General features: G+C 53.0%; 2 protein-coding genes across 6 annotated transcripts in view; one reads left to right on the plus strand and one right to left on the minus strand.

Annotated features, from left to right (window-relative positions):
- The window catches only part of CACNB1 (calcium voltage-gated channel auxiliary subunit beta 1), a 23756-nt gene extending 14926 nt beyond the window's left edge, over positions 1–8830 (minus strand). For 2 of the 4 annotated variants that reach the window (XM_087441075.1, XM_004434583.3), the window contains exons 1-6: positions 8588–8830; positions 6045–6131; positions 2666–2785; positions 1811–1933; positions 1091–1227; positions 774–850 (exon numbers count right to left, since the gene is read on the minus strand). In XM_087441075.1, the coding sequence (XP_087297201.1) occupies positions 774–850; positions 1091–1227; positions 1811–1933; positions 2666–2785; positions 6045–6131; positions 8588–8671 (628 nt within the window). In that variant the 5' untranslated portion in view covers positions 8672–8830. Of the gene's footprint in view, positions 1–213; positions 369–773; positions 851–1090; positions 1228–1810; positions 1934–2665; positions 2786–6044; positions 6132–8587 lie in introns of all 4 variants that reach the window. The other 2 variants (XM_014790747.2, XM_087441076.1) reach the window with 2 other exon arrangements.
- A 2475-nt stretch (positions 8831–11305) lies between these two features.
- RPL19 (ribosomal protein L19) lies at positions 11306–15821 on the plus strand. 2 transcript variants are annotated; one of them, XM_004434582.3, is made up of 6 exons: positions 11306–11349; positions 12303–12409; positions 13865–13987; positions 14638–14758; positions 15141–15251; positions 15610–15821. In XM_004434582.3, exons 1-6 carry the CDS (start codon positions 11345–11347, stop codon positions 15731–15733), a joined length of 591 nt encoding a protein of 196 aa, XP_004434639.1. In that variant the 5' UTR covers positions 11306–11344; the 3' UTR covers positions 15734–15821. The 2 variants fall into 2 exon arrangements, with proteins under 2 accessions (XP_004434639.1, XP_087297209.1); XM_087441083.1 differs by having other exon boundaries at positions 11346–11478.
- Positions 15822–18240: the final 2419 nt, after the last annotated feature.

Consider the following 18240-nt stretch of genomic DNA (forward strand, 5'->3'; position numbering starts at 1 on the left):
ACCATCCCTTCCTGGGGCCGGGTGCGATTGTACGTGGAGACGGATGTGCCCGTTCTCGGCACCTTCTATCCCCTTCTTTCTCAGCAGGAAGCACTGATCCCCACAGAATCCCCACAGGCTGACACCACATCTGAGTCCATTCCAGGCCCTCTCCCACTCTGAAGAGCTGGGCCCTGACCCCCTCCCCTCTTGCAAGAACCCAGCAAGAATTACCTTCTTGAAGAAGGGGATGCGTTTGCCATGGGGTGGCGAGGTGGTGACACTGCTAACACTAGTCTTGGCAGAGCCGCTGTGCTCACCAAGCTCTGCCTCCTCATCCTCTAACTCTAGGGGGTCTAGTTCAAACGCTAAGTTAGTCATTTCATTACCTGGACCGGAGAGTCAGGAGAGAGGGAGGAGGGAGGCGAGGTGGGGAAAAGGAGTGAGATGGACATGGAGACACAAGTACAGAACGCAGGGATGGGATGGGGAAAAAAGAAAGAAGAAGAGGTGAATGGAACAGGGCTGGGAGAAATGAATGGGGGCGGGGGTGGGGGAGTCAGGCAGAGAGATGGAGCTACCAAAGAAATGGGAGAGGAGAGACATGAGAGGATGGGCGCTGACAGGCCCAGCTTGTGGGGTACCCTACTCTTCATGGAGAGGGGACCACTGGATGTGTTTGGACGACTCAGGATTGGGGTGCCTTTGACTGCAGGGAAAGGAGGGGACAGACAGTGGGGAGACCACCCCACCCAGGAGCTCCCCCAACTCCCTGGGGTGGCGGCAGCTCTTACCACTGGCAGGGGGCGTGGGGCGGCGGGTGCCAGTCACCACGTCTCCCAGACTGGAGCTGGAGTTGTCACCCGATTTGCTGTGTGGGCAGAGAAGCAAAGGGAGCCATGAACAAAGGGGTGGATATGAGGGTGGGGGAATCTTGTTCTCTCATATGCTGCCCCCCGACCCCCACCCCCCACCCCACAGAGATTCTCCAGCCCCACTGGTGATGCCACAGGCAGCTCTGTACCCTCAGGGCAATGGGTCACCCTTGAGGCCTAGTCCTGGCTGGATGGCCTGTCCCGGGGTTGGGAGTGCCCTGCCCCCAGCCAGACACCTGGAGCTGAGGCGGTTCTGGCGTAGCTTCTGTTCCTGCAGCAGGCGCAGGCTGTCCAGTTTGACAGGGCTCGGGATGAACCCAACCTCACAGCCTTCCTTCACCAGCCGCCCGATCCACCAGTCATTATTGTATTTCTGCAAACAACGGCAGGTGGGGTGGGAGAGACCCAGAAGGAGATTGGAGGTGCAAGCCAACAGCCACTCTCCAGAGGAAACAACCCCCAGACTTGCCCACCCTGCCCAGGGGGTGACAGACGCAAAGAGCCCAGCCCCTGGCTCCAGCCTCTGAGTACAGCCCCCAATTCTCAGGACAACTCCAAGACCAGCATCCTCTTGGGCCATGGACCACCCCGCCCTCAGCACATCCCTGTTCTGAGAGTCCTTCCTCCCGCCATGCGCCTGCCCTACCCTGGAAAGACGAGGAGAGGAGTAAATGCTGACTCTTACATGTGACCTACAATATGCCTGGCACATCGCCCCTCCACTTACAGGCCTCATCACGAACCCTCCCAACAACCTTGTGACCTAGGCATTACCACTCCATTCTACCAATGAAAAATCAGAAGCTCAGAGAGGTGGAGAGATTTGTCTGAGGTCACACAGCAGATTCAGCCCAGCTCTGCTTGGCTCAGAAGTCTTTTCCCACTAGAGCTCTGGCTGCCCCTCTCCTAGCACCCAGCACCCTGCCCTCCCTCCAGATGCCAAGTGCTCTCCCCACCTCTTTGATGTGCAGGAAGTCCTTCGGCTCGAAGGTGATGGCCACTCCCTGCACAGGCACCTCATCCCCTGGAGTCGGGTTGTAGCCGACATTTGTCCGCACGGCAAATGCCACCGGCTTGGTCTAGAGGAGGCGCACGGGCAGGATGACAGCCAGGTAAAACCACAACGTAATGTACAACTTCCTGACCGGGGGGGTGATTACGTGGAGGTTTGTTTTGTAAATTATTCATAAAAACATACATTGAACGGCTTATGTAGTTTTTTGTATGTATGTTAAACTTCACAATAAAAAAGCAAAAGCAAAAAATAGACCTCAGTCCTCTCAAGGTGGAGGCAGGCACTGGGGAATGATAATAATAATAATGGTAATAATAATAATAGTAATAATAACGATAGCAGCTACTGTTTAGTGTGCCAGGCACTATGTTACATGTCTCACATGCATTATCTCATTTATTTATTCACCACCAAAACCCTATGGCATTAAGTACTATGATTATCTTCATTTTAATGAATGAGGATACTAAAGTTCAGAAAGGTTAAGTGACTTGCCTAGGATACCAAAACTAATAATAGTCAGCCCAGGAAGTTTGATTCCAGAAAGAAATGAAAATTTTTAGCATTTCTCAAGCTCCTATTATGTGTGCAAACAGTATTAGGCACTTATTATACTGCATAAAGAGGCAGGTATTAGAGCCCAGATTTTACAAGTGAAAGGAGGTACACGGTGGCCCAGGGGTACACCAGCTAGGAAGTGGCTGGGCCAAGACCTGACCCTGGGTCTGTCCAGGATGTCTCTTAGGCCTGGGGGTGGGAGAAATAATGCCAGCACAGTCCCTCTCATCTCTCTCACCTTGGCTTTCTCGAGCTGGGCTAATGCCTGGCGCTCTGCCTCCTTCCTTAAGGCTTCCCGGTCCTCCTCCAGAGACACATCGGAGTCCGACGGACGGCTGGTGTAGGACTCTGCTGAGCCCTGAAAACAAACAGGGCCAGCTCAGGGCCAATGCTGCCTCCCCCGCTCCTGGGCCTCAGAAGGTATGGACACGCCACGCATCATAGATGTCTCAAGCCCCAGGCAGCCCAGCATGATGCCCCAAGGGCCAGGAGAAGGTGGTATTGGATGGGAGGAGCCAGAAACTGAGGTTTGCAGGACCCAGGGAAGAGTGTGGCCCTAGGAAGGGTGACAGCAGCAAGCAGGGGGTTAAGGCAGGTCCAAGGACAGCTGCTTGGGGCCCAGGGAGGGGTGGGAACCTGATAGGGGCATGGTGCAGGGGAGGAGTGCCAGGGGACGAGTCTCCACTCCCAGCTCCTCCTTCCCTCCCCTGCCCCCAGCATGGGCTGAGATAGACTCAGCAGAGGCCCGGTGAGTCCTCCCAGCTCCCACTGTAGCCACCAGCTTAGGCCTGAGATCTCTGCACCGTTGGCAGTAGGCAGCCTGCTTGGCATGATGCAGCCACCAAAAATTTTGCTATCTTTTGCTCAAAGATGAGAGAAGACAGAATCCCACCTCCCCTGCCAGAATCAGGGGAGCCCAACCCTCAGGCTCATAAGATACAAAAGAGAACCCAAGATTCCTGGGGTGGTACAGGCAGAAGAGGCAAGTTAAGAGCAGAACGTGGGGCAGGCCTTTTCCCAATACTAGGGCTGCCGGCTGCCAGGGTCAAGGCAGGCTCAGAAGTCTGGGTGTGCCAGGAAGCTGGCCTTGACCACACTGACCATCCCAGAGCACAAGGAACTCCTTCAGGGATGCAGGCACATGTGTAAGACACACGTAGCCTGTCCAGACCCAGAGTGAGAATGAACATGCTTTTTCATGGGTGTGCTTGGATGTGCAACTTCGAATGTGTTTAGGAGGGTGTGTTCTATGGTAAGTGCTGGATGTGCATGACTAAATGCACACAGGTACACATGAGCGCATACGGGAGGCCCTAGGTGTCTGTATCCTTGAAGGTGTGTGGCACGTGAGGGCAGGAGCCAGGAGGTATGGATTTGTGTGACTGTGCATCGGTGGTGTTGCTACAAGGGGCGGGAGGTAACACAGGAAAGAGCAGGACTGCAGAGACGTAGAGGTTCTTTCCTGAGGGCATGAAAGGGTCACTTGGCCAGGACTTAGTATGGGGGGGACCTGGGAAAGAGCAAAGACAAAGTTCCACCTTCCTCAGAGGGTCATTAGCTAGCACAGTTGTCCATCCCCTTCCCCAAATCTCCCCAAAATGGGAGACTCGTGAAGGGAAAGGTTGGAGGTGGCAGGTGGAGGGTGGGGTCTCTAATAGAGGCTGGAAAAGAGATCCAAAGGAAGGAGAGTGAAAACCAGCTAATGTACCCCTCTCTTCCTGCCGGGAGCACTCAGAGCCAGGGGGATAGATGCCCAGAGAGCCAGAGAATGAGACCCAGAGACAGAGTGATAAGAGAGGCACTTGCTGACCCCAACCCACACATGCACACACACACGCATGCACACAGACATAGCAGAAATGGCGGGAGGCAGAGAAACAGTGAGAAGGCAAGGAGAGAGGCTGGAGTGAAGAGCCGCCCCCACCAGCTTTCTTGAGGGGCTGCTCCCACCCACTCACCCACCCCCGCCCCATCCCCAGCTCACCACTGCGAGGGTCCGGCTGGGCGCCTCCATCCTGGCGCCCTCAGTGCCTGGCCCTGCTGGCCTAGGGGGTGGCCCAAACTGCCCATTCCCCCAGGGGGCTCAGGTTACAAGCAGAGTTGCTACATGTGCAAACTGCTAGGGTATATTTAGCTCAGAGATGTGGCAAGGACTGCCCCCCCACTCCCCGCCACCTACTGGGGGTCAGAGCTGGAGAGCTGAGAGGAGGAGGGATTGGAGGCTGGGGTCTGACCCTCTGGCTTGGCAAACACTGAAAGAACCAAGGCCCTTTTCTGTCAAGAGGGGTTACACCGAGCACAGCGTCATTCTTCCTAGCCCAGTCCTGGCCCAGTCTTGCAGCAGGAGGGATGAGGGAGAGACTGAAGAAAGTACTTTCTGTCTGTTTGTGTACTCAGGAGACGCTGGGATGAAGGCCCCCTTTCCTGACCCTCTCAAGTCAGGCTTGGGCTGACATGTGCCAAGTGGTGTGGAGACAGAAGAATCAAAAACAAGGGCCTCACTCCAATCTGTAGTGGACCAGCCTGGCACCATCCTCTCTCCTGGCCCAAAGGGGGCTGATCTCCCTAGTGTCCTCTGCCCTCATATGCCCTGCCCATTTCCTCTTCAATGTACTCCTTTTCCTTGTCTGCTCCCAAGCCCCTCTCCCCCTTTTTGGGTACCAGGCTTTGTTGAGATGCTCGGTAGTCATAGCAACCACATACCTCTCTAGCTGCCTCTCCCTGAGCCTGAGGTAGCCTGGGGTTGAGAGTTAGAACAGAGATGAGAATGGCATCTTCCTGACTGAGCACAGAAGACCCCAGAAAGCTATTCAGTGACTGCCCCCCCCGTTAGTCAAGGGTTCTGGGATAAAGTCCTCTCTATCTAAAACCAACTCCCTCCTGCCTCTACCCCACCTCCCTCAACACACTGTCTCTCTGCATATTAAAGAACAGTCATAGGGCCGGCCTGGTGGCTTAGCGGTTAAGTGCGCGCGCTCCGCTGCTGGCGGCCCGGGTTCGGATTCTAGGCACGCACCGACGCACCGCTTCTCCGGCCATGCTGAGGCCGCGTCCCACGTACAGCAACTAGAAGGATGTGCAGCTATGACATACAACTATTTACTGGGGCTTTGGGGGAAAATAAATACATAAATAAAATAAAATAAAAATAAAATAAAGAACAGTCCTATCTGGATGTGAGGAGGGCATTTTCCTGACCCATACCTAACCAGAATTCCAAATGTCCTGGCTCCTCATTTCTTAGGACCTGCCTCTACCCCACGCTGTCACAGATTCTGGGGGAGGACATGGAAGCAGACAGCCGGCAGGGGGAGTGGGTGACAGCCCGAACCAAGCTAGAAGGAGGCAGGCCAGGCTGTCCCTGAATGAGATGACGCAGGCAGGCAGCAAGGGCTGTTGCCTGGGGCTGGGGGAGGGGCTAGGCGGGGGCTGAGGGAGTGGGTGCAGCTGAAAGTATATGCAGGAGAGGTCATGGGGTGTCAGGGTGACGGGGTGGTTCCAGGTAGGTGACAAATGACATGGGGGAGGGTGCCTGGAGAAAGCCTCAGATGCAGCTCACCAAAGCTGGTCTCCACCAACCAGTCACCTCCCTCCTCTCAGCCCAGCCTCCCCATTACCTGGCGGACAAAGCTGTTGGATGTTGTATCTGAGGAGGTGCTCCCATCCGACCTTTTGAATCGCCCTTTCCTCTTGCTGTATTTGCCCTGGAGAAGCCAGGAAGGGATAAGAGTGGAATCAGAAAGGACCTTTCCCAACCCTCATCCCATCGGGCCCAGAGCTAGAGCCAAACCTGGGGAAGATCATTCCCTGATGGAACAGCCCCCCCATCTTCTTCCCAAGATGGTACAGCCCAAGGGGGAGGGAGGGCCCAGACCACAGCCATGGGGTGGGGGACAGTGCAGGAGAGCCCTGGGAAGAGCACACAGAAACCCCCAAACCAAATCAGAGAGGCTGGGAAGGGGGAGGCGCTGACAAGCTGGAGGCTCATTAGGCAGCAAAGCTAATTAAGATGCTGGGCAGGCTGCAGAGGCCTCGGGGGAAGGGAGAAGCTGCCTGCAGTGCTGGGGGGACAGGCAGGCAGAGAGAGCTGGGGCAAGTCCCCCTTCCCTCTCCCCCTCAGCCGGAGCAGAGCGGGGCTGAGTGGCCCCAGAGAAGAGGAATCGCCAAGCGGGCCCAGCTTGGCTTCTCCCTGTGTCCAACTCTTTGCCTTCGGTTTTCGTTTTTTGCAGAATGGGGAGGGGAGTGGCAGCTCTCAGCTCTTGGAGACCCAAAACTAGATTTCCGGGGAGTGGTGGGGGGTGTAGAAGTGTATTTGTAAAGTACACACCCAACCCCAACTCCGGCTCAGTGCCATGGGGGCAGATTTAGCTGTCCCCACCCCCGCCCTGGCAGGACTTTTTCTCAGCCCCCTCCTCACCATCACAGTGGTCACACCTCTCCCCAAGGGGGCAAGAGGGATCAAGCTTCCACTCTCTAACCCCCAGCTGCCACTGCCCATACCCTGTTCCCCATGATACCCACCAGGCTACGTCAATCTAAATGCCCCTTGGGCCTGCCCCAAGACAAGTCTAGGACACAGCCCCCACAGGTCCCCAAGGTAGGCGGGCTCAGTCTCACTGGCCGGGCTCCTGGCTTGGGGTGGAGTGGACACTGCCTGACCTCTCAAGCAGCCACGCATTCAGGTATTTCCAGGCCTCCTGTAAAGGGGGCTGCTTCTTTGCCCTCCTCAACTCACATACACATGTTGGCCCCAGACCAGTCCAGAGTAGGGGGGGAATAACTGAGGATTCAGGCCCTCCAAGCCCCTGCCCCCAGCCTCCATCCTAGAGTTTCTTTGCCAAAGAAGCTAGATAAGCCGCGACAGTCTAGGGGCTCTGGTTCCTTGGGCCTGAGTACAAGAAGGAGGATGGAGAGATGGGAGTGAAGGGCACCTGGAAAGCCTTCAAGAATCCTCCCTCCCATTCCCTTCTCTCAAGCTAGACATATACCTAACCTCTAGGATTGACGATCCCTATGAACTTAAGAGGATCTCTCAGTGAGCCCCAGACTCTCTTTCACACCACCACCACCCCAGGCTAGGAAAAGGGAGTGGCACCCAGAGGGACAAGGGACAGCTGAAACGAAGGCCCCAGTCAGCTGCCTCCCAGGCTCCAAGGGGCCTGGGGTGGAGAAAGGAGGTATTTTTAGGTCTGATCTGACCCCCCCCTACATGCCCATCAACCACATTATCATGGTGGTTACAGTTGCTCCAGGCTGGCCACAGCAAGAAAAGAGTTAATGCTATCCTAGCCTTGGGTGTTGTCAGATTGGAAAAGGACATAATATCCCAGAGAAATCCCCTGGCACGACCACCCCCCCCCCCCCGCCCGCTGGTCACTCCATGGGCACCAACCACACCCAAGAATGCCCCTTCCTGGGGGTAAACCAGGGGCACAGGAAAAGTGAGAGTGGGGTAGGGTAGCAGACCCCTCCCCCAGGTAACACAGCTGCTTCCTCTCCAGGACACTGAGTTGGCATCCATCCAACTTTCCAAACTTTGGAGGCGTTTTCCGGGGCTGGGGGGTGGGGTGGGGAGGGAGAGATAACGTGGGTGTTGGGGGAGGGGAGCTGGTCCAATACAGGGGTGGAGCTGAGGTGGCTGGGATGGGGACCTGGCCGGGGCTGGCCCCTTCCCCACCCTGGAGAGCCAGTGTCTGCGGCTCCAAAGGCCTGCTGGCACCGCCCTCTGACCATCGCCTTGGCCATCTCCCAGTGCCACCCCCACCCCACCCACCCCCGCCCGGCGCCCCTGAGCGCGCTCTGCGTCGTCCCCTTTGCCGGAGCTCGCTCTCTAGCCTCCCTCAACCTCCGGATCCCCCCACCAACACCCCCACTCTCAGCGCACTGGAGCCAGTACCCGAACAGCAGGGACCCTGACGCGGGGGAGACGAGGAGGCGAGGGTGACAGGCAGCCAGACCGCCCCCTTCCCGCTCCGCAAAACCGCAGCCCAACTCCGGGCCAAGCGCCCATCAATCATTGACCGGCAGGGATGGGGGGCGCGCAGGCGCCCCTCTCCCCTTCGCGCCGGGCATAGAACCCCTTCGTCCCTGGCGCCCGAGCCGATCCCACAAGCAACGCGGGAGCGGTCCCCTCCCCTCAGGCCCGGCCACCACGCCTCACCTGTGGGCTGGGGTCGAAGACCTCCATAGGGATCTCCTGGGATGGTGGGTAAGGGCCCCGGGACATGCTGGTCTTCTGGACCATGGAGAGGAGCCTCCCCTCCGGCCGCCGGCCCGGCCCAGCCGGGCGCCCTCAGCGCATGAGAGAGGCCGTCGGAACCGAGAGCCGCGCAGCGCAGCCAGCACCCGGTCCAGCCACCTGGCCAGGCCTTCGGTTGCCCTCTTCCTGCCTTCTCTCCCTCCTCCCGCTCTCTCCTCTGCGGCCGCCGCCTCCTCCTCCCCTGAAGGCTCAGCATCTCCCCCCGCCCCTCCCTCCCTCCCTCCGCCCGCCCCGGTCCCGCCCCTCGCAGCCCCTTCGCTAGCTCTGCACAGACAATGGGAGGGCAGCCGGAGGGAGGCACGCCTTTCCTGGCTCTAGAGGGGGCCGAGCGCTGACCTCCGACTCGCCTAGGGTGAGGGCGGCCCACTCTGGGGGCGAAGTAGAAACCGGCCTTGGGGCTGGGAAAGGGGGGTGCGGTTTACCAGTGGTTGCCACGCGCTGATGGGGGTGAGGCGCGGATTAGCATGGCTGGCACCTCCCCCACTTCGCTCCCAAACCGCTCTTTCTAGCCGGTCTCCCCATTCCACTCCAGCTTGGGTCACCGGAACTTCCCGGTCCCGGTGATCCTGGGACCCGGCTTTAACTCCTTTCTCCCCAGTGTGGGTCCAGGCCGCCTTGAACCAAACAGGAAGGCCCCTCCGCGTCCAACATGGTGGTGCGGGCCAGGCTGAGGCTGAGGCTGGGTTGGGGAGGGTGTCCAAAGGGAGTCCCAACAGAGACAGCACCAAGAAATCCCAGGGACCCGGGAGTCCTTCTGTCCTAGCCGCTGGACACCCCCATGCCCTTCCAAAAGGCTAGGAGTGGGGCTGGGTGAGGTCTCTGTTCCTTGGAAGAGAGAGGAAAGAGGAGGAAGAAATGCAGAGCTGAGGAGAGACTGGCTACAATCAGATCTAATGACCTTTGTCCTAGAATTGCTCCTCATTTATCCTTGATTTGGGGACAAATATCTAAGGCCTGGACCCCATACACCATGATCTCTGGAGAGAAAAGGAGTAGGGGATTCTGGCAAGAGACCTCGGTGCCAATTTGGCAAATGGTCTTTCTGGTCATGTGGCCCTGGACAAATCACTACACCTCTCCTGTGAAATCGGGTTGCAGGTACTGTGGTGTCTTTGTCACCTGAGATTATTAGGAGGATGAGGGAGAATGAAATTAAATGATGGATTGCTGGGGTGTTTGGAGATGCTGTAAGGTGCCGTGCAGGGGTCAGTCAAGACAGGACCTCTTACCTCCCGGCTCTACCTCTTTCCCTGCTTCACAGAGAGAAGAGAAGTAGAATGGAGAAGTTGACCAGGTTCAGTGACCCTAAAATAAGGCCAGCCTGGTGTGTTCAGCTGAAAGAGAGACTGTGGAATACACTGACTCCTCCTCCTCACCCTGGGTTCTGCAACAAGTAGATGGCCAGCCTAACTGATCATATCACTTTGAGGGAGAGTGAGGATAAAGCACATTAGCATTGTTCCCTGAACAGATCCAACCCTGAGCGGGGTTCCCATCTATCCCTTGGACACAAGAGAACCTGGCATGACAGAGAAGGCATGGGTTTTGTGGTCACAAAGATTTGGATTTTCAATTTCTGCTACCTCACTCACCTATAAAATGAGGATGACCCTAATTGTGTTGTTGTGCTGAAGTGGCATAAATTTTGCTTCCCTTCCTCTCTTTTTGACCTTCTCAGCTCTATTTAACAGCCAGGAAAGTTCACATGATAGACATGGGATGATCTGCTGGAGCCAAGCAAGGAGTTGAAGCCAGAACTCAGATCTGGGTTTCTTGGACCCCAGAATATTCTCCTTGGGTTTTTGCATTGCGTGCTCCAGAGCAGGAAGAAAGAATGATGAGTGGTCCCATTATTCGAATTTATTTATTTCTTCTTTTAACTTTCACAACTATTCATTCACTCAACCAATACACTATTTTTCAAGTGCTTACTATGGGCAAAGCTCCATGTGAGCCAAAAAGACTGGTTCCCGCCATCAAGGAGCTTGTCCTAATGCATTCCTTAGCAAGTTGCAAACGTTAACTCACGTGATTTTCACAACTGGACGACGGAATTCGGATTAGGTACACTTTACAGAGGAGGAAACTGAGGCACTAATTAAGCATCATAGTGGTGCAAAAAACATGTCTTCAGTGATCTGTTCTGCACTCCAGAGACTCCCAATCTACTGGGAGAGTGAATAAAAGGTTGCTTTTGTCTGATACCTGCCCTCATTATACTCTCTTGCTTCATTCACTCATTTTTTTTCCGCTAATAAAACTTTCCTTCTAAGCATCCAGGACGCCAGCTTGAAGTAGGCCACTCTAGCAAGACCTCCTCATCTCGCCTGCGCAATCCACCCTGACTTCCGGCTGCCACCACCCACGTGATCGGGTACCCTTACTACGCGTGCCTAGTAGGAAGTTGGACTATACCACTTTGCCTTACCGAAGGGGTATATTTTCTATGTTTTTAAGTTTAAAGCCGATTCCCGATATTAGGCTTCTATTATCCCGGGTCTTTACAGAGGATATAAGTAAGTTTGGGGTGGTGGAAGATGAAAGGACCAAAGGGGAATACGGGCGAAAGCGGAGTGGGGGATGGGCTCTCCCCCTCACAGATAATGGGAGGAGCTTGGCCAGACGGAGTTCTTTCCTTTTGCAGCTGCGGCCGCAGCCATGAGGTGAGGGCATGCGGGTGTCCGATCTTGTTTGATCCGGGCTGCTGGAGGACAGCCGGGCTCGGTGCCGCGTCTCCGGGTGGGAGAGATGAGGTGGTGGCAGCGCTAACGCGACCGGTGTCGGAGCTTGGGGTAGGCCGGAGCACACCAGGCCCCGGCCTCGAGAGGGTGGGGGTGGGGAGCGTCCCGAGAACTCCGGGCGGGGGGAAGGCGGGCCCCGCGCGGGCCGGGGGCGATCCACGCGGGCAGAGGAGAGGCAGCGGCCGGGCCTAGGCGGTGGCCCCTTTACTTGCTGGGCTCACCTGGATCCGAAGCGATCTCTGCTTCCGTGTGACGTAGGACAGGCCTCCGACTGCCGAGAGTGAGGCGACCCCTAGCACTTTGACGCCTTCCACCCCGGAGACCGCTCAGAAGGAGATTCTGAGGCTAGCCGAACGTAGTTCATTACTGTGATAAGACAAGGAAAATGAGTCTAGGTAGCAAATGCCTAGACTAGACTAGCAAATCAGGCCCACTGGCCTCGGATTCTTCGTGTTAAACACTTGTTTTTAGAGCTGGATACCAGAAAAGACCTAAGCCCCCACTTCATCCTGATTTTATGCGTTAGCCTCATTTTCCAGAGGAGAAAACTGAGGCACAGAGAGGTTAAGGCATAGCTGGGATTTTGTTTTCGTCCCAGGGTGGGCAGTTGCCCCCTACAGGAACGCACAGCCCAAGGCTTTAACAAAGATCTTGATATAGGAAAGATTCTCAATGTGAGGATGTGGTGCTGGTGGCAAAAGTCTTAGTGAGGGGAGATGTGTTCGCCGTTAATATCAAGTGCATATTCACATCCACTTTCCAATGTGTTATGTTTCGCAACTTGAGAAGACTTTGGAGGGCAGGTCTTGTTGGGGATGCTCATTCTTGCCCAGGAATGACTTCCAGGGCCTGATGGTGTTTTTTGTTTATCACAGTATGCTCAGGCTTCAGAAGAGACTTGCCTCCAGCGTCCTCCGCTGTGGCAAAAAGAAGGTCTGGTTGGACCCCAATGAGACCAATGAAATCGCCAATGCCAACTCCCGTGAGTTCTTAGGATCTGTGTTCCTTCTTTACCCTACCCCTTCCTCCTCATGAGATGAAAGATGACACAATTGTGTTGACTCTTAAACATAGGAAGGCTCATAGTCTGGGGGTCTTGTACAATGGAGGAGTCACAGAAGTTGAGAGGTGCCAGATGTTCTCTTCCTGTCGTTTGCCAGAATGACAGGATGGAAATTAGTGGAACCTCTCGATGTTATATTAATTGTTAGAGTGGATATTCTGTTTTATAGCTATGTGAAAGATTTATGAAGAGACAGTACAGGCACTGGGGTATAGAGATGGCCAAGGAAATGAAGTGGTGAATTTGAAAGACCTGGGACCTCAGACTTGAGTAGAGGCCTGTTGGCATATAATTATTCAAGGCAGTTAAACAGATGTCAGTCCTGCAGATAGCATCAATGTAGCCACATTACTTCCATATAATATTGTTACAGAAAAAAAGTACTCAGTGACGTGTTAAAGATGGTAAGACAGGCTTTATTCAGGACCATTACAATAGGTACAAGGACCACTGCAATGGGATTTTACAGTGGGTGAGAAGTGGGGCTCAAATCCAAATATAGCAAGGGCAAGTAGGAGTTTATAGCCAAGGAGCATGGTGTGGGGGTCAGCAGATGGAAAATTCCTAAGAAGAAACCTGACCTATCAGGTTTCTTGCTGATGACAGGCCAGGGTGATCAAACATGACCAGGGGAATGGTGGGTGATGACAAACCTGATCTGACATCAAGGGTAGGGGGTTCTGCTTAAAGTGACTTAGCAGGGTTCTTACTAAAACTAGAATTTACAAGAAAGTGCACAGATGGGCCTAGCAGAAGGTTTGGGAGATTGACGAAAGTTTGGTCAGGCAAAGAATCTTTTTCAGTATCACAGAAGTTCTTGACCTGTTTGGGTTTGAGGCATTGTAATGTGCTCAAAAATCCTAATCCTTGTGATGTGTCAGTGTAGGTTCATCAGTTGTAACAAATGTACCACAGTAGTGGGGGATGTTGATAATGAAGGAAGTTTTGCATGTGTTGGGGCAGGAGATATATGGGAAATCTCTGTACCTTCCTCTTAATATTGCTGTGAACCTAAAACTGCTCTATGAAAATAAAATCTTGAAAAAATCTTAAAAAAAAAAAATCCTAATCTTGTTATAGGCCTGTAGCTAATAGGTCAGAAAGATAGAATCTGAAGGACTAGGCTGCATCTGTACACTATTTTAATCACATATCTCCAAATATATATATTTATAGTATGCTATAAAACATCTAAAAGGGTAGAAATGTTTACAAAAAAATAAATATAAGTTTCAGTATATCCACCACTTTTGAGGCCACTGGGCCAGGGATGTGAGCAATGTCTCTGGCCTGTCCTGTTTGGACTCTGGGTTGTGACTAGCGTTCTTGGGGCTAGGCCCCAGCTGACTGACCACGTGCATTATGGTTTCCCAGGTCAGCAGATCCGGAAGCTGATCAAAGATGGCCTGATCATCCGGAAGCCTGTGACTGTCCATTCCCGGGCTCGATGCCGGAAAAATACCTTGGCCCGCAGGAAGGGCAGGCATATGGGCATAGGTAAGTGTTTTCTTCCCCTTTCTCTAAGACTTAAGAAATAATAGATGTTTTAAGTCTAGACTGAGATATATTCAAGATCTTTTTCTTCCCATTCTGTCTCATCTTGAGCCCTTTTCTTACTCTGTAGGTATTTGATGTGTTTTCTCTCTGAATAAATCAGAAAGTTGACACTAGAGTTGGAGTAGAAGGTCTCAGTAGAAAGAGGTCCCATTTATTGAGCACCTACAGTATGCCAAGGATTCTGCTGGCAACTTGAATATGTTGTTCAATAAATCCTAAAACCACTGTCTAGGGTCAGGATAATTTCGGGAGATGAAGGTCACACCACCTTTAAAGCCCTTTCCAGCTTACCATACTGCCTAGGTGCATACCCTGTCACATCCACATTCTGTGTGGACTGAATGGGGGATAATTGCCTTGTTTGTACTTCCTTAAAAATTGAGTAAATGAAAGATATTAAGTACTTGGGATCATCATCTGTAAAATGGAAATAATGCTTCTTAAAATGAGATAAAGCATTTGGCACATGACTCAGTGACCTATAAAGTGTTTTAGAAATTGATGGCTATCATTGTGACCAGTCAACTGGCTCTAGTAACTGACTTGAGTCCTGGATGCACTTCAGTGGGCCTAACTCATCTTCCCCACAGGTAAGCGAAAGGGTACTGCCAATGCTCGAATGCCTGAGAAGGTAACCTGGATGAGGAGGATGAGAATTCTGCGCCGGCTGCTTAGAAGATACCGTGAATCTAAGAAGATTGACCGGCACATGTAAGCACACCCTTCTTCTGGGCTCCTCAAGACCCATTTGTCGCTTTGATGACTTGTGCTTTGCACAGACACAAGCTCTGTCTCATTGGCCTTGGGGAGGGAGCCGTGTATCTTAGGCCTTTCTAAGAAAGTTCTTCCATTCTCTCCTGTTTTTTATCCCCCCATACACCCTCAGGATAGGCTAAGAATTGAATTTATCTGCTAGGCGAGTTCTTCGGTCTAGAAACTGCACAAAAAGTCTTGGTTTGGGGGAAAGTAGTCCCTGCAGCAATAAGAGAGAGGAAAGGAGCCCTACCCGCTTAGGGACCTTGTAGAGGAGCACATCACAGGCCAACCTCTGATCCCATTGCTGACCAGAACCTCTGCTCCTCGTACCCTTCAGGTATCACAGCCTGTATCTGAAAGTGAAGGGTAACGTGTTCAAAAACAAGCGGATTCTCATGGAACACATCCACAAGCTGAAGGCAGACAAGGCTCGCAAGAAGCTTCTGGCGTAAGTTTTTTCAGGAATTGGCCTCTGTGTCATGGAGGCAGGTTCTTTGACCTTTATTTTAAGGGTTCTTCTGAGACATGTAAAATGTGCTAATCCCTAATCTTGACTTGCATGCAGTCTGTCCAGAATTCAGCTGTTGTGTTAGAGGTATATGCTTCTCTGTCTGGTACACACCCACGCACCACGTCCCGTCACTGTTGGGGTAGAAACTGGGTTAGTTGTAGGAGCTCTTGGTGGCCCCAGCAACTCATTCCTCCAGCTGTCTAGGCTCAAAGGGAGAGGTCTGGGCCTGTGCTTCTCTCTGCCCAGCAGCTCATCTATTCTCAAACAGACTCGTCTTTTCTCTTCCATTACTCAGTGACCAGGCTGAGGCCCGCAGGTCTAAGACCAAGGAAGCACGCAAGCGCCGTGAAGAGCGGCTCCAGGCCAAGAAGGAGGAAATCATCAAGACTCTATCCAAGGAGGAAGAGACCAAGAAATAAAGCTTCCCCTCTCTTGTCTGTATATAGTGGCCTCGGCAATGCCATAGATCAATCATTCAATAAAATAAAACGAGCCTTTATCTGTCTACCTATCTGCTTCTTCCAAAGTTTCTGGCTGCTTGATGGGTCTTCACTATTTAAAGGGCCAGAACTGACCACACACTGCGGACTGGGATGCAGGCCCTCTCCTGGGTCCCTGTTTCATTTCTCCCTTGGCTCCTGGCCTCTGGTGAGGCTCATGCCCCCTCTATCCATGGGAGAGAAGTTTTTTACCTTGTTTTAGTGGGGTATGGGGCCTATTCTGAAGAGAGGGAGGGAAGGGCTTATACCCAAGCCTCTAAAATACTGTGCTTCAAAACTGCCCTTGTACAGCAGAGCATGAGTGGTACCTCAGAAGTGGTCTCATATGTTGGTTGGGAACCAATGGTTGTGACAAGTTGTCACATTGTTTAAAAAGCGACAGAAAATAGTATGTTTACACTTCTCAACTGCACTGACTTCCAAGGTTGAATAGACCTCTAGAATTCCGAGACAGCAGGGGTTGCAACTACTACCAACCAGTCCAGAAGCTATGACACCTCGACTTCAACTGCTGATTATTAACTGAGGTGTCTTTTTTTTTTTTTTCTGTGAGGAAGATCAGCCCTGAGCTAACATCAGATGCCAATCCTTTTTTGCTGAGGAAGATTGGTCCTGGGCTAACATCTGTGCCCATCTTCCTCTATATGGGACGCTGCCAAAGCATGGCTTGACAAGCAGTGCGTGGGTGCGCGCCGGGGATCCAAACCTGCAAACCCAGGCTGCCGAAGTGGAGTGTGAGCACTTAACTGCTGCGCCACCAGGCCGGCCCTGAGCTGTCTTTAAACAGCTTTATTGTGGTGTAACTGAAGCTGTTTTGAGCACCCCAATTTCTAAACCTTTTTTATTTTCTGGCCTATCAGAGGTTTTGGGGGGTTATACCCATCATGTAGGGCACAAAGGAAAAGGCTTTTCTCAGCAGACATTGGAATAAAGGCACGTAACATACAAAACCCTGTCATAGCCAGTGTGAGTTGCTTAGTGAATTCCTATCCCTTTTTACAAATGGGAAATAGGTTTTATTTTGCCACTTGACTGGTAGTAACAACCACCAATAAATTTGTCAATAAAGTATCTGTTCTGTGAGCCAAGTACTGTTGGGCACTTTGCATTGACATATTGATTCTGTAGTCTTCACGACATTGTAAAGTAGGGTTATTACCTTCTCCATTTTGCAGATGAGAAAACGGGTGAAGTGACGAGTTGGGTTCACATGACTTGAACTAATGTTGAGCGTTGGGGGTGGGAAAATGGATTCAAGATGTTTAGGAAGTAAACTAGTCAGGACTTTGTAGACATTGATTGTGGGGGCTGAGGAAAAGGTCTGGCTTGGTCCTTAGGCCTTGAGCTTGGGAGGACTGGGCAGGAGATGGCTTGGGGGATCAGGAGAAGGAACCTAGAAGAGCTGAGTTTTGGATGTACTGAGTGGATGGCGGTTTGAGATATCCAGGTGGAAGGGGTTGTCAGCTAGCTTAATACAAGAGGGTGAGGGGTCTCGGTTGGGGAGGAAAGTTGGACAGAAGGGGCCGCTGCCTTTAGTGCTGTGCTTGGGTAGCACTGGCGTGCCCGTCCTGGTTACCTGCCTGCCCTCCATTCCTCTCCTGAGGAACTCTTGTTTTGGGGTGAGCAATGCGTAGGCCAATTGGGGGCCTTTAGGGGATGTGCTAGGCAGATGTTCCCGTGTGCACCCGCCTGGGAAAGGCAAGGCTGAAGTGGTCTTGGGGGCAGCAGACCCCTCTCTGGCTATGCCTCTAGTGTCCTCGTCCAGTTCTAGACAGGGTCGAGGAGAAGGGTAGCCCAAGGCAGGGAAGCCCGGACTCATGGAGAAACGCCCAGAGGGGCTCCACCAGCACCCGTGTGCACCAGAGCCTGGGGTAAGAGGACACTGACTGGGGGTCCCTGCTGCCACTGCAGCAGGCTGTGTGCACTTTATCTTTTAGCTCCTGCTCCAATCCTTTGTCATCCCAAGTGGAGATTCTGTGGCCTAGAAGGGGAAGGGCCTTGGCCAAGCTTCCAGCTTGGAGCATGGGACACCTCCTTCCCAGATCTGGACCAGAGGAGGAAGGGCATCGAAAGCCACCCACCTCCACCCCCTCTCGGCAGTAGAGGGACGACAGGAAGGAGAATAAGGTAACCCGAGCATGGCACCCTCAATCAGGGTCCTGAGCCTGCAGCGCAGAAACCAGTTTCCACCCTGGACCAGGAGATGGTGCTGTTCTCTCACAGGTCACTGCAGGTGTAGGAAACCGCCTCTTTTTTTTTTTTTTTTTTGGAGTAAGGAGGGAAAGGGTATGGGGTTGTAGGGCCCTATCTCTTGGGAAGCCTTGGGTTTAGTCACTTCTTTCTAAAGCTCACCCCAGGCCTGGAGGTTACCTCTTTCCACCATGGGCCTCCAACTCCTTCCCAGGGCAGTGCTTGTGAGGCCCCTT

Source organism: Ceratotherium simum, chromosome 16, assembly GCF_057802395.1.
Source record: "Ceratotherium simum simum isolate JZ-2026a chromosome 16, ASM5780239v1, whole genome shotgun sequence".
Taxonomy (NCBI): Eukaryota; Metazoa; Chordata; class Mammalia; order Perissodactyla; family Rhinocerotidae; genus Ceratotherium; species Ceratotherium simum.